Source organism: Ursus arctos, unplaced genomic scaffold (genome assembly GCF_023065955.2).
Source record: "Ursus arctos isolate Adak ecotype North America unplaced genomic scaffold, UrsArc2.0 scaffold_3, whole genome shotgun sequence".
Lineage (NCBI taxonomy): Eukaryota > Metazoa > Chordata > Mammalia > Carnivora > Ursidae > Ursus > Ursus arctos.
This window is the reverse complement of record NW_026622985.1, coordinates 15,065,498-15,078,230: the sequence shown is the minus strand read 5'-3', so window position 1 is coordinate 15,078,230 and position 12,733 is coordinate 15,065,498. Positions and strand designations below refer to the sequence as shown.

General features: G+C 45.7%; 1 protein-coding gene across 1 annotated transcript; it reads right to left on the bottom strand.

Moving 5' to 3' along the window:
- Positions 1-1,610: 1,610 nt before the first annotated feature.
- On the bottom strand, positions 1,611-11,213 carry LOC130542110 (secreted frizzled-related protein 4). The gene is made up of 6 exons (XM_057304480.1): positions 10,492-11,213; positions 9,135-9,215; positions 8,973-9,038; positions 6,706-6,904; positions 4,151-4,214; positions 1,611-2,164 (listed from the first exon to the last, which is right to left on the bottom strand). The coding sequence occupies exons 1-6, from the start codon at positions 10,934-10,936 to the stop codon at positions 1,979-1,981; spliced, it is 1,041 nt and encodes a 346-aa protein (XP_057160463.1). The 5' UTR covers positions 10,937-11,213; the 3' UTR covers positions 1,611-1,978.
- Between the last annotated feature and the right edge of the window lie 1,520 nt (positions 11,214-12,733).

The window sequence follows — 12,733 nt, the reverse complement described above, 5'->3', positions numbered from 1 at the left end:
AATCCAACTCTCAATTCTCATTTCAATACCTCAGCTTCCCTTCCATATATTTTTATTTACCTGCTCTCACATGTATTTTGATGGAGAAAATATTGAAGGGAGAGAAAGAAGTTTTTGGCTCTCACACGAAGGCCACCACTGTACTTGTCACATTATGTGCCCGATTACATATTGTCTAATGTATAAACGTGCTTAGTTAAGTATCAGATAATGTGTTAATATTCCTAATGAAGTATTACCTTTCGTCTAATATTCGGTACGTGATTTCAGTTAAATAATTAAAGTAAACAGTGTTTAAATATGTAGTCCTCTCCAAACTCTTATTACCGTCAGTATTGTACTTCACGTGTTGACTTTTTTTTACATGTTTTTTTCTCTACTTCCATGGAGAGTTCCATTTCTGATTCCCCTCCCCAGAGAGCCCCTACAATGCTGAGGAGGTGGGCTAGGCTGCCAATGCCTTTTAATGGACTTAGGTAGGTTTCCTTGGTGTGGACGTGATGCCGAACCCCTCTCCGGCTTTCCTTAAGGGCCAGCGAAGTTTGGCCTCTAATGGAGCAGAAACACCGAGTATTTTATGGGTACCCTTGTGTGGGTCCATCCACTGGACTCCTTTAACTCCACTGCCCTGTGGTGGTGACACAGGAGAGGGGAGCCCATGCCCGCCTCCTTATTAACCCCATTTCTCCACTTTCTCCGGGGCTTACCCACACACCTCACTTCTGTGTCCCAATGGCTACAGAGATCAAAGTAGATATGTGGCTAATGATCTCATGTGAGCACGACAGGTCACTCCACGCCTTCTCTGAGAAGCAGGGACATTGGTAAAGCTAAAGGAGATTTTATACTTCAGCTTTCAGATCGTTCCTCTACCTCCTTGAATGGAGAAGTGACTGTAGTTGCCTTTCTGAGCGCAGAGCTGGTGTGTGGCAGGGGTACCACCAGGGGTGCCGGCTGAGAACCAGGGACTTTGGAGTCCTGCCCCCCCCCCGCCCCCGCATTGGGCCCACGGCACCTTCTTAAGGACCAGTTATGCGCAGAGAAAATTCTCTCAGGCTTGGCATCAAGATACCTAGGATGTCCCGGGAAATGAGATGAGCACAACATCCACGGGTGTAAAATTCTTGGGGGTTGAGTCGCTGGTGCCTAAATCACAATAGGAGAAGCGAGCTCGGTTTCTGGTGCTGCATAATGAGTACCAAGGAGAAGCATCACGAATGTGAGTTCAGAGCCTTTCTACCCAAGGCGTGGTAGCCGGGAAACAAGGATTCAGATGCGGTGTGTCTGCCTTTCCCTTTGATTGACTTAGTTATCATCATTATTATTTTAGTATCTAGAGTTTCTAGCTAAAAATGAGCTGAAAGGGCTCTTTGTAAAAAAAAAGAAATCGTTACAATTTTCCATATCCTGCTTTTCTAGATTGTTCGAAAATTCCCTTTCGTCACAGAGATTCTTGCGCAAACAGCAAACACGTAAAGATCTTTTAGACATTCATTCCTCCTGCTTTCCTCCTTAGAATCATTGTATTTTCAATCACCTCTTAAAATATCACAAACCTTCTAATGACACAAGTCAAACTGAAATAAAACATTTAAAAAAAAAAAAGGGTGTTTGGTTTGTAATATGGCATTTATTGTACGATGCACATATTAGGTCAAATGGTAAGCACCAAAGCATCTTTCCCCCACACTGAGCTCTCCCGGAGGCAGCACGAAGGCTACTCTGAATGCCGCGAGCAGCTCTGTCCACCGGCTTTCAGCTTTCCTGTACCCTCCACGCCAAAGGACGTACCTACCACTACGGCTTGTGGTGGCTTAAAAAGAAAAACGGAAGCAGATCATTAAGAAAAATGCCGCAAGGTGTGTCTACGAGGAGTATTGCAGTTGTTAAGGCAGGGAGAGCGGGGCCTTCCCCAGGCTGGCTGGGCAGTGCCTGGCCTCATCCTGAGAGACAGTCTCCGTTCTGGAAAGCAGCTGGCTCACGCTTTTTTGGGGTTTGTTCTCTTTTGGGCGCTCCTGGCTTTAATGGTCTTCTTGGGGCTGGCTGGTTTGGGAGCAGGCGGCTTGCCCTTTGGCTTCGGGGTGTTGCTACGACTGGTGCGCCCCGCGGCTCGCTTCTTGTCCTGAACGGTCCTCCGCTGTTCCTGCAGCCTCTCTTCCCACTGCTGGGAGGCAATTTGCAAACATGACCATCAGCCACGTCTCACCGTGTAATGCTGTTGAACTGATGTCAGAATCGATGCCCTTTTCTCTCACCGTAATATCTGAGTCATGACAACAACGAATAAGATCGCCACCCCGCATCGCCGAGCACTCAGCACACACCAGAGGAGCTGAAAAGCGCTCGAGGTGGGAGGAAGTCTGGATTCCCATGCATTTCACAGAAACTCCCAACAGCTCTGCTAGGTGGACACCATGATCCTGAGCAGGAAACAAGCCCGCAGAGCTCATTTGCAGCCGGTCACACAGTGGACAAACGTCAGAGCTGGGATTCAAATTCGCCAGTCTAGGGCCCAAGGCCCCACGCCGTGCACTTGTGCCCCTCGGCCCTGCGATGCGACATTCCCGCACAGGAAAGCCTTCTAAAGAGGCTCTGACGTGCGGAGAGCAGAAGTTTATCTGGCCCCATGAGGAAGGCCGGGGGTCTCCTAGCGCATTTATGGGTGGGTTCACCCCATTCTCTCCCACCCAAAGGAAGACAGAAGCCCCTCCCACCTCTAGTAATCCACTCAAGTGTTAGCCACCCAGAACCGATAAGAAATAAGACTTTCTGGATAGTTCTTTCCTTGATAGAAAAGGACTTACTGCTTATAAAGAAATACTATTCACTTCAACAGCAGCATGTAAGAAAACACTGAAAAAGTGAGTCCACTTGAATAGACGTCGCCTTTTATTATAACCTATTCGCCCCTGCTTTGTTAGAGTATATTTCATTCAGCAAAAAGTTTGAGCATGACCACAGGCTGGGCGTTGTCCGAGGTGCCAGAAATACAGGGAAATGAGAAACACTGTCCCCACCCTCCCAGGGCACAAGGCTAGTCTGTTCTGAAATAATAAACTCATTACGTTTGCCATTATACGGTGCTAGCTCCAAATTTTTCCTTTGAAGCATATTGGAATATTTGCTGCAAAAGTGAATGGCCCGAACAGCTATGATTCCTGAAAGCTCGCTTTCCTCTCAGGTTCTTACGGTGGATGTGCTTTCTCCATTGATGATTCTAATCGACCGTAGTCTTGGAAGCCGGATAACTAATCCTGCTAGAATTTTCTGTCCAGTAAGGCTAAGTGAGCTCCTAGGCAGCTCCTGAGTTTTTAGCTCAGATGTGACAGTCGTGTTATTCCGAAATGCACAGAGTAGGGGAGGCTGTGTTCAAACTACCTTCTCTGTAAGTCAGTATTCATGTAGCCTTTTCCCTCGCAAACTGAGAGGCCTCAGGCCCTAGGAAGACCTTCGGTGAACCTGAAAACACGAACTCTCCTAGATAAAGCTAAACGTATTTTCAGGAGAGGGGACGCTTTAAACATCTCCAGCCAATGACCTGATTTCTTCAGTTCTGGTGTGATCTCATATCTCTGGGCAAAAAAATTATTCTAACTCCTTTAATTGAATTACAAAATATTTCGATGATGTTACTACCACTAAAATCATGGATTTGGCCACAAAACGATTACGGTTTGTAGATAATTGATTTTGACTAGTCTCAAAATTATCGTAAACACAGGGAAAGATTATGCTTCGTACAGAGACAGCATGAATTTTAGAATTGCGTATTCACACCCTTACGTGTCTATGTCCATTTTAAGCCCTCTGGATGTTAATTCTGCTCAAGTACCTGACTGATTGTGCTAAAATAGTTAAATGAAATACCATGAAGAAATTTAAAAAAACCCAACCAATTTACTCTGGAAATAACCAGTCAATCAGTATTGAATGCAACCAGATCACCTTTGAGGCTGAAGAGAGATTAATGCTACAACTTCCAAGTCAGAAGAGCTGTGCTCTTAACTACTTCTGCAGAAGACAAATAGTGCGGGTATTGCCGGCTCCCCTGAGGGCCTGGAGCTGGAAAAATGTGAAGAATCCCCAGCTGAAAAGAATTTCTTCACATGCCCTTAACTCCAGATTCATAGTGTTGCTAAATTGTACTTACAATGGATCTTTTACTGAGTTGGTCTCTCCATTTCTCAACTAAACAGTTCTCAAGAAGCATCATCCTGAAAAGAAGCAATTGATCTTGAGCGACTCTGATTATGAAAGGAAAACGTTTAAAAATAGGAAAAATTGTAAAAAACCAGAATTCTTTATAACTCTTTACACTCCACATATCCACCATTCGTATTTTACTAGCATTTCCTTTATTCTTCCTTGTACCTATATATATGTATATATGTATATTTATATATATATTTATTAAATATATATATATTCAAATCACACTGTATTTAGATCATACTGTGCATTCTTTTTATCATTCTATTCTACGCGTTTTCTCATATAAATGGAATAATTAAAAAATACAGCGTTAATAACCATAAAATAGTTCAACAATGGTACACATAATACACTTGGGCCTTTCTCTACTGTTGAACCTCCTTCGGCTTAGCTGCTATTCCCAGCGTTGTGCTGAATGTCCTTGTATGTATACTAGCGTGCACTGACTTCGTATTGCCGTAGGACAGATTCCTGAAATAGAATTATTGGTTCAAACAGTATGTATTTTTTCAAAGTTTTCCATGCACAGTGCCAAATTGTTTTCCAAATGATTGAACTTTCATTCAAATTCTTCTTTAATTTAGATTGGAGAATTAAAGAGGTAAATTAATTTACTATTTGTATGTCTTCTGGAACTTGTCCGCATGGATTTATGTAGGCATGACTTATATAGTGTAGTCTTAATGTGTCAAATAGGAACTTGTATGAACTCTTTATAGAGGAAGGTTACTATTCCTTTGTCATGAGTATTGCAAGTATTTTTCTCGGTATGTATTGTTCTCTTTGGGTGATTTTTATGTCCCTGATATTATGTCATCAAAAGTACATCTTGACATTTTTCCCTTGTAATTTCTAACATTAATTTCATGTTTGCAAAGTATTTTGCCATTCAGATTTCACATATCTATTCACCTAATTTTATCCTCTCTGATTACGTTTTAAGAATATCTCTTTAATCCATTTGAAATTTATTTTGTAGTACAGTAGAAAGTGAAAATATGTACTAGCTTTCCAAATAGAAATATTTGCAACATTTACTAAATAAAATATTCATGTCCAATTGATTTGCCATATCTCTTTCATAATAAGTTATTTTATGCATTGGAATATGTTTCAAGACTGCTTCCTCTCTGTTATTTCCCTACGCGTGTGCTCCTGCCTCACATGGCTTTAGCAAGTGTAGCTTTGTACCACTTTTCTGTTTCTCCTAAGGCAGATCTCCTTTCCAATGGTATCTTCAAAATCTCCTTTACACGCCCTTGCTCGTTTGTTCTTCCAAATGATCATCGGCATCATTTGTGAAGACATAACTCTCGTTAATAAATAAATAAATAAATAAATAAATTAAATTAAATAAATAAAAATATTTTTACTGCTATTTTAATCAGAATTACATTAAGTCTACAAGCAAACAGAAAGGATGACATGAAAGCTCTTATTTAATTCACGAATAATCCATTCATCTGTCCCAATAGGATTTAATGACTAGCAGTCCGGTTCGTTCCCAGAACCGCATCGCGTCCTGTAGCAGATACAAACACTACGCAAGAGATGAGCCCAGAAGCATTCAGTCAGCGTTCACTCATTCAGCTTCTTTAGGGAGACAAGCTCGGGGTAGAACAGCTTCAAAGCCAAGAACACAAGGTGATACAGGCAGTGAGGACGGTACCCAAGTACTGATAGAAACCAGATCGAGGAAGTATTCAAGTGAGGTCCGTTTCAAAAGGGGTTTTGGAGAAACAGTTCATAGCTGTTTCCAGAAGAAACGGGAGCATTCATGGGGAATCCAAGAGAAGACTGGTTACATAAAAAAGGAGTCATTTTGTTGGAGAGGTATCCTGAGGCAAGTTATGGGGCCCTTCCTGGAATCTTGCCTGAAGAGTTTGATTTTTCCATTATAAGGAATATACCAATATATAAAAAGATGCCAAGGAAAGAGAGATGGGGAAGCACTCTCCGAGCTAGAGATCTGCGTTTATGTGTGTGAGTGAGACTGTGTGCGTGTGTAATGGTCTATCAGACAAATATTGTACATTTATATTGTGTATAAGGAAAACGTGGAACTGTCGTCTCAAATGGCTGTGTTTACTTGATCTGTAAGCTATTAAAGAGCTCTTAAAAAATATTCAGGATTTGCCACACTAAGATTGATTTGAGCGGTTTGAAAAGAACCGTTTTAACTCATAGCGATTTATCTGCCTACAATTTTTGGAGTCACCTAATGAATTCTGAAACTGGTTTTTAAAGATTCCATCCAAATACCCCATTTCTCTTTTTCCTTAATGCCACGAGGGACTCCATGATATTTAGGATATGTGATATCGCAACAGGGGCATCTATTACAATTATATTTTTACTTATTTACTTATTAAGTTGTCTTTTTAAAAAGAACTACGGGTACCATTTTTTTTTTTTTTAAGATAAACCACGCCTGCTAAATGAGATTGACGTTTCTAGAAGCGTGTGCGGTTGCTTCTGCCCCTTCGTGCCTACCTGGACCGCCACTCGTAACACATGATGAGGACGTCTTGGTGGGGCAGGATGTGAGGACACTGGCAGGAAGAATTTGTGATGAGCGGGACCTGCGTTCGAGGGATGGGGGACGAGGACTTGAAGATCTCCTTCACGTCCACCACGGTGGTTACTTCGTTACAACCGCTCCTCTGCACCGCCTTTATTTTGGCATGGATGACTGCAAGTTAAAAAAGGGGCAGAAGTGTTGATGGAGCCTTTGGAGACAAAGGAGGATGGTGTATTCGCGCCAACTCCTGAGCCTCCCTTAAAGAATGCCTCCTGTAATTATGGTCATGTCCAAGCTGCCCAGACGCAGGCAAGGAGCCCACACAATCGTATTGTCAGCATTGTCTTTCAAGCCCCGGATCCTGCTGCAGGAGGCAAGAGCCAAGTGACAGGCAGGCTCCGTCTGGGCTCTGCCTCCGGCTCGGTGACTGCGCCCCATCGGGCTGCAGCTAGGATGTGAACGGAGAATCTCATACCTGGTTCTCTGCCTTAAGATCCTAGAATTAGTCTTGTCTGTTTGTCGGTTTGCCCAAATCATACCCGGTTTGTATGTTTGTTTGCCCAAATCATATCCGGAAATTCATGTCAGGAACGTCAAAAATTTCACAGAAACGAGTATTTGTTGATCTTCTGCCTGGTGATTATCTGAAGTGAGGCTCGTATGCTCTCGAGTTCAGAAGCCACTTTTTTTTAAGATTTATTAGAGAGAGAGAGAGCGCGCGCACGTGCGCGAGCGTGTGGGGGGAGGGAGAGAGGGAGAAGAGAGAGAGAATCTCAGACAGACTCCCCGCTGAGCCTGGAGCCCACGGTCATGAGATCATGACCGGAGCCAAAATCAAGAGTCGGACGCTCAACCGACTGAGCCACCCAGGCGCCCCTCAGAAGCCACTTTAAAGTCTGTACGGTCCAACCACCCGTCTGATGCTTGAACTTCCTCCCTTCCAAAGGAAGTTATTAAAGTCATAACATTTTTGAACTGGAAGGAGTCTCTGAAGATCACTGCTCTCAATCCTTTAATTGCACAGACTGTCAAAGCCAGGTCTGTGGTGAGCAGAAGTACAACCGTTATTACAGATGGCTGTAACATCACTGTGTCTGATCAAGCTTTAAATTCTGGCCCTTTTGGTCCCTTGCTATTACTGCCTTCCATGGAATTGTAATCAGCCTAGCATGGATCTGTCTTGGCTTCCGTCCTAGAAAGCTGGTTTAGGAAGAAGCCAAAGGACTTAAATAGAAAATGGTTTCATCATCAAAGTAGTTAATGGAGAACAGCAAGACAGTGAAACTCGGGTTAGTAAGGAGGGCTGGATCGTGTCAGATGAGGGACAAAGTAGATTAGATTGAGACAATATCTACAAAGAACAGTTTTAAAACAACAGCAATGAAAGCTACTGGAAAAGACAGTTGCCTTTTTTTTTTTTTTTTGGTTGAGTTACCTACATTGGTCACTTATAATCTCAAGTCTTACAATTCAAATAAGAGGTTATTTTTTTCAGACTTTTATACGGTCATGATCTTTCTACTCTCACATGTGATATATCACATAAAGTTCATGATTAAAATTTCAGTTTGAATTATGGAAAACAAAGTTAACAAATAAACCATTTTGCCTAAACAGTTCCTGTTTTTTCAGCAGAAGTAATTTAAGAGATGCAAAGGGACATAAAAGAGTTCATACAGGTATTTTAAAAGAACTTATTTTTAGTTAAATTTACTTTCAAATGATAACAGAATTAAATTTACTTAAAAAATTAAAAATAGCTGACTCAGGGAGAAAGTGCTGGCTGTTCTTTCCAATAAGAGAGGAGAGCATGTCAACTATGTCAATACTTGTACATATTGCCCCACAATTCCTCTAAGATGCTCAATATCTACAGGTGTTTAGAAGTAAAAAGAAATACGGGCGGGCCTTAGTTCCTGGGCCTCTGGGCCTCAGATAATCCAACCCATGGATCACCCACCCATCCTTCAGGAAACCTCGGGAAGAGAATGGGGCAGGTGGGCTGGCCTGGCTGAGTGGCCCCTCTCCCTAAGACGAGTAGGACCTTGAAGGCAAATTTGTGCTCTGATCCACAGCACTGTTCTCCCTGGTAATCTACTTCGGTTTTGCTTAATGAAGAGCAAAACATTTTACAGTTTGTCTTTGTGCCACCGAGAGCCCCCATAAGTAAACCCTTTGTCCTTGGCTGGCTTTGTAACGCGCCAAGCCCTCCAGCGAATGGTTGCGTCCGGGGACTTACCATAGCTGTAGTTTTTGCTCAGATATGTCGCCAGAGTGGGCTTCACCTTTTTGCATTTGCAACGGTCTGAAGGAGACAAAAGAGAGACAAGAAGTTGGGAAAGTGTCCAGAAACCACTCTGGGGAGGAGACGAAGAGGGAACCTCATGGAGAAAGAACTCACCGGGGCTTAGGCGTTTACAGTCAACATCAAGAGGCCTTTCCTGAACCATCATGTCTGGCGTGATGTCTATCCACTTCACGTCTGAAACACACACAGAGCCGCATGGGTGCGGCCAGTGACTTAGGCTGTTCCCCCAGCTGGAATGAAGAACCATCTGGAGACACACACTAGCACAGTATCACCGAAGAATAATACTACATTGTGAAAGTGTCATATGACTGTCGACTATCTCTTTCATACAGACTTTCCTGGGCTTAGGAAAGAAGAATTTTGAGTGAGATTTTGCCCAACCAGCACAAACAGACGTGAATGCACGCCCATTTGACTTGGCTGATACACGGACTTCACTTTCCTTCCAAATCTGTTGTAAAACGTTTTTCCAAGTTGACAATGGACACTAATCAAAATATCCAGAATATTTCCAAATCACCACCTTTCCTTTTGCAGTGCAGAAACAGTCCACAGCTATATATAAATCCCCCAAAGCATAACCCTCTATCATTTATATAATGTGAGCAATAAATATGTTTTTTTTTCCCCTAAGGCTTTGAATTAGAGAGGAGTTTCGATTTTCCCTTCACTTCACTTCTCCTTCATGTGTTGGGCAATGCTCTGAAACAGAACCTCGGAAACTACGATAAGGCAACACTATAGTCTCTTTAAATGTGCAGGAACCTGGGTCAGGGATAAAAGCATGCAAAATGTTCTTAGGTTTCATTTCAACAAATGGATTTAAACTTGCTCCTTCATCCTAGAAAAGCAGCAAAATGGAAAAAAAAAAAAAGGAAGCAAAAGTTGATACCCAGTGAACTAAGATGCCACAGACCTTGACCGTGAAACAGACATCACAATTTTCCAGAACGACTAAATTTACGAACTGCCCTCCTGGTGGGGAGTGATGACTGGTACTGCTTTTTTCGGCAAGTTTTCAAGAGCTAACACTAAATGGAGAATCCCGGTGGGATTGTTTTTCGGGATTAGACTATACATGTTAAGTGCTTAAGGCTGGCTCAGACCCTTCCTATGCCCCACCTATGTACGTGTTTGCTGCCGCTGCTCTCTTCAAACACTGTCAATGACAATGTCCCCAACGGCTCTCTTTATAAGCACCTTCTCACCCCGCACACACATAACCTATGGGACGTGGTGCTCTTCGGCTTCTGAAATTCCTGTAGGGAAACCAGACTTTTCGCCAAAGTCAGGTCACCAGCCCTTCCCACTTTCTCCAACCCTCGACAGTGGGTTGGGGAACTGACCGCCCACCCACCGGCATCGGGAGAAGCGGCCGCCCCGTTCCCAGGTGGCAGCAAGAGCCGAGAACGCCCCTCGCCCCCGCGCTCCTTCCCCGCGGCCTCACCGTCGGGGAGGTCGGTGACGATGGCCTCCGGCGAGATGCACACGCCGCGGTCGTAGACCGGCAGCTCTTCGCAGGCCAGGCTCTCGGGCCAGCTGTGGTTGTACATCTTCATGAGGGGCTCGCAGTCGTCGCGCGCGCGCTGGCACACCGACTTGCACGGCTTGATGGGGTCGTGCAGGAACTCCAGCGTGCAGATGGGCGCGTACATGGCGCAGAGGAAGAAGCGCAGCACCGAGCTGCAGTTCACGTCCACCAGCTCCTCGTACTGCTCGATGGCCAGGATGGCGTTCTCCTGCGTGCTGTGGTGCAGGTGGTTGGGCATCCGCGTGATGTTCCAGGGCATGTGCCGGCACATGGGGATGCGCACCGCCTCGCAGGGCGCGCCGCGCACGCCGAGCGCCAGGCGCAGCCCCAGGCACAGCGCCGCCAGCACGGAGAGCAGCATGGCCCTGCCCGGGCGCGCCGCCGCCCCGACGGGCAGAAGGGGCCCCCGGCTTGCTGCCCGCCTAGTGCCTCGTCCTCCCTTCCCCGGGGAGGACGTCCTTTGGAGGCGCGGGAGAGGCTCTGGGCCCGCGCGGCCGGCGGCAGCGGTGCGGGGCCGCGGGGGCCGGCCGGGGGTCTCCGGCGTCCGGCGCACCGAGCGCGAGCAGCGCCAGCCCTCAGCCTGCGGGGCGCGGTCCCGCCCGGGCAGCTCCAGTCGCGGACCCGGCAGCTCCGAGCGCAGCCGGCCTCGGCCATTGCGGGACCCTATTTATCCCGACGCGTCCCCTGACGTGGGCCCGGAACGCTCCCTTGGCGGCGGCGGGCGCGGCGCGGGCTCCCCCTCGGCCGCCCCACCCCCCAGCCCTCGCTTCGCCGGAGCGGTGACATCATCTCCTCCGGGCCGCGGCCCAGGGCTGGAATCCTGCATTTCCCCAAAGTCCCTCCTTTTTAGTCTGGCCAGTCCTTTTCCTTCGCACCAAGAGACACAGTCTCTGGCAGTCGTTTTGGACACCGGATCCAAGAGGGTGCAGGAGAGGATTTCAGGAGAGGGGAAGACGCTATCTGCGTCAGAGCGGAACTTTGCGCCCTCTCTGCCCCACAGGTTCCCCGAGGATAGAGTTGGAGGGCAGTGGGAACTTCTGCGGCCCTGTAATTCGGCAGCACGCCTGCTTTCTCCAGTAGGGGGCGTGAGAAGCGCTGAGCGGCGAGGCTACGGTGTGGGACCCGACCCACACGTTATATAAACAAACCGCGCCCCCCCTCCCGTTGTACGGAGTTGGGTTTTGTTGTTATTGTTGTGACTAGAAGACATAAGTTTGGGCTCAGGTTTTTTCCAGAACGGCATTTGGTCTGTACCTGCTCCAGGAACAGAACCGCCCGAAGGTGCAATAATAGCATCTTCTCGTTTCGGAATGTTTTCCCTCCGCCAACATTCCCCTTCCTTCTCCTCACTCCCCATTCCTCTCCCCACTGTGAATGAAACCCGGAGAAAACACAGAGTACCAGACACAACAATCCCAAAGACTTTTTTCCCTTTTCACGCCAAGCGATTTCCAACCCAGCAGCCTAAAATCTTGATTTTTGATGGGCTTGAAACTACTTAAATCGAGTAAGAAGTTGTGTACCATGGAAAGCAAGTGTGTATGTTGTGTTTTCTCTTTTCTCTTATTTTTATTCGGAAGTGGTAATAAAACCAATGGCTGGCTCAGGTCTCCACAGAAAATGGAGGCTTTACTGTTGCAAACGTACATCAATCTTCAGGCAGGAAGATTTCTGGTATATGATATTTTCTTAGGGCATTCGGATATGAAAACGTGGTCTCTGAATGTTAATCTTTAAAAACATAGTTCAGAGGACGCCTGGATGGTTGAGTCAGTTAAGGGCTGCCTTCCGCTCAAGTCATGATCTGGAGGTCCTGGGATGGAGCCCGGGTTGTTGGGCTCCCTGCTCAGCGGGGAGTCTCCTTCTCCCCCTGCTGCTCCCCCTGCTTGTGCTCTCTCTCTCTCAAGTAAGTAAATAAAATCTTTAAAAAAAACCATAAAAGCATAGTTCCATTAGAAATCTGAACATATGGCAGATAGTTGCTTTTTTGTTTTTGTTTTGTTTTGTTTTTTTTTTTTTTATGTCTCCAAAGCTTAGACCCACAATGTTAGTTTCGTTTTGTCTCTGACCAGGACTAAGAATTAAAATAGCCCAAGGAACAAAAAATACAGCTGGCATTTTATTGAGCATTTACAATGGGCTGGCCGTGGTACTAAGC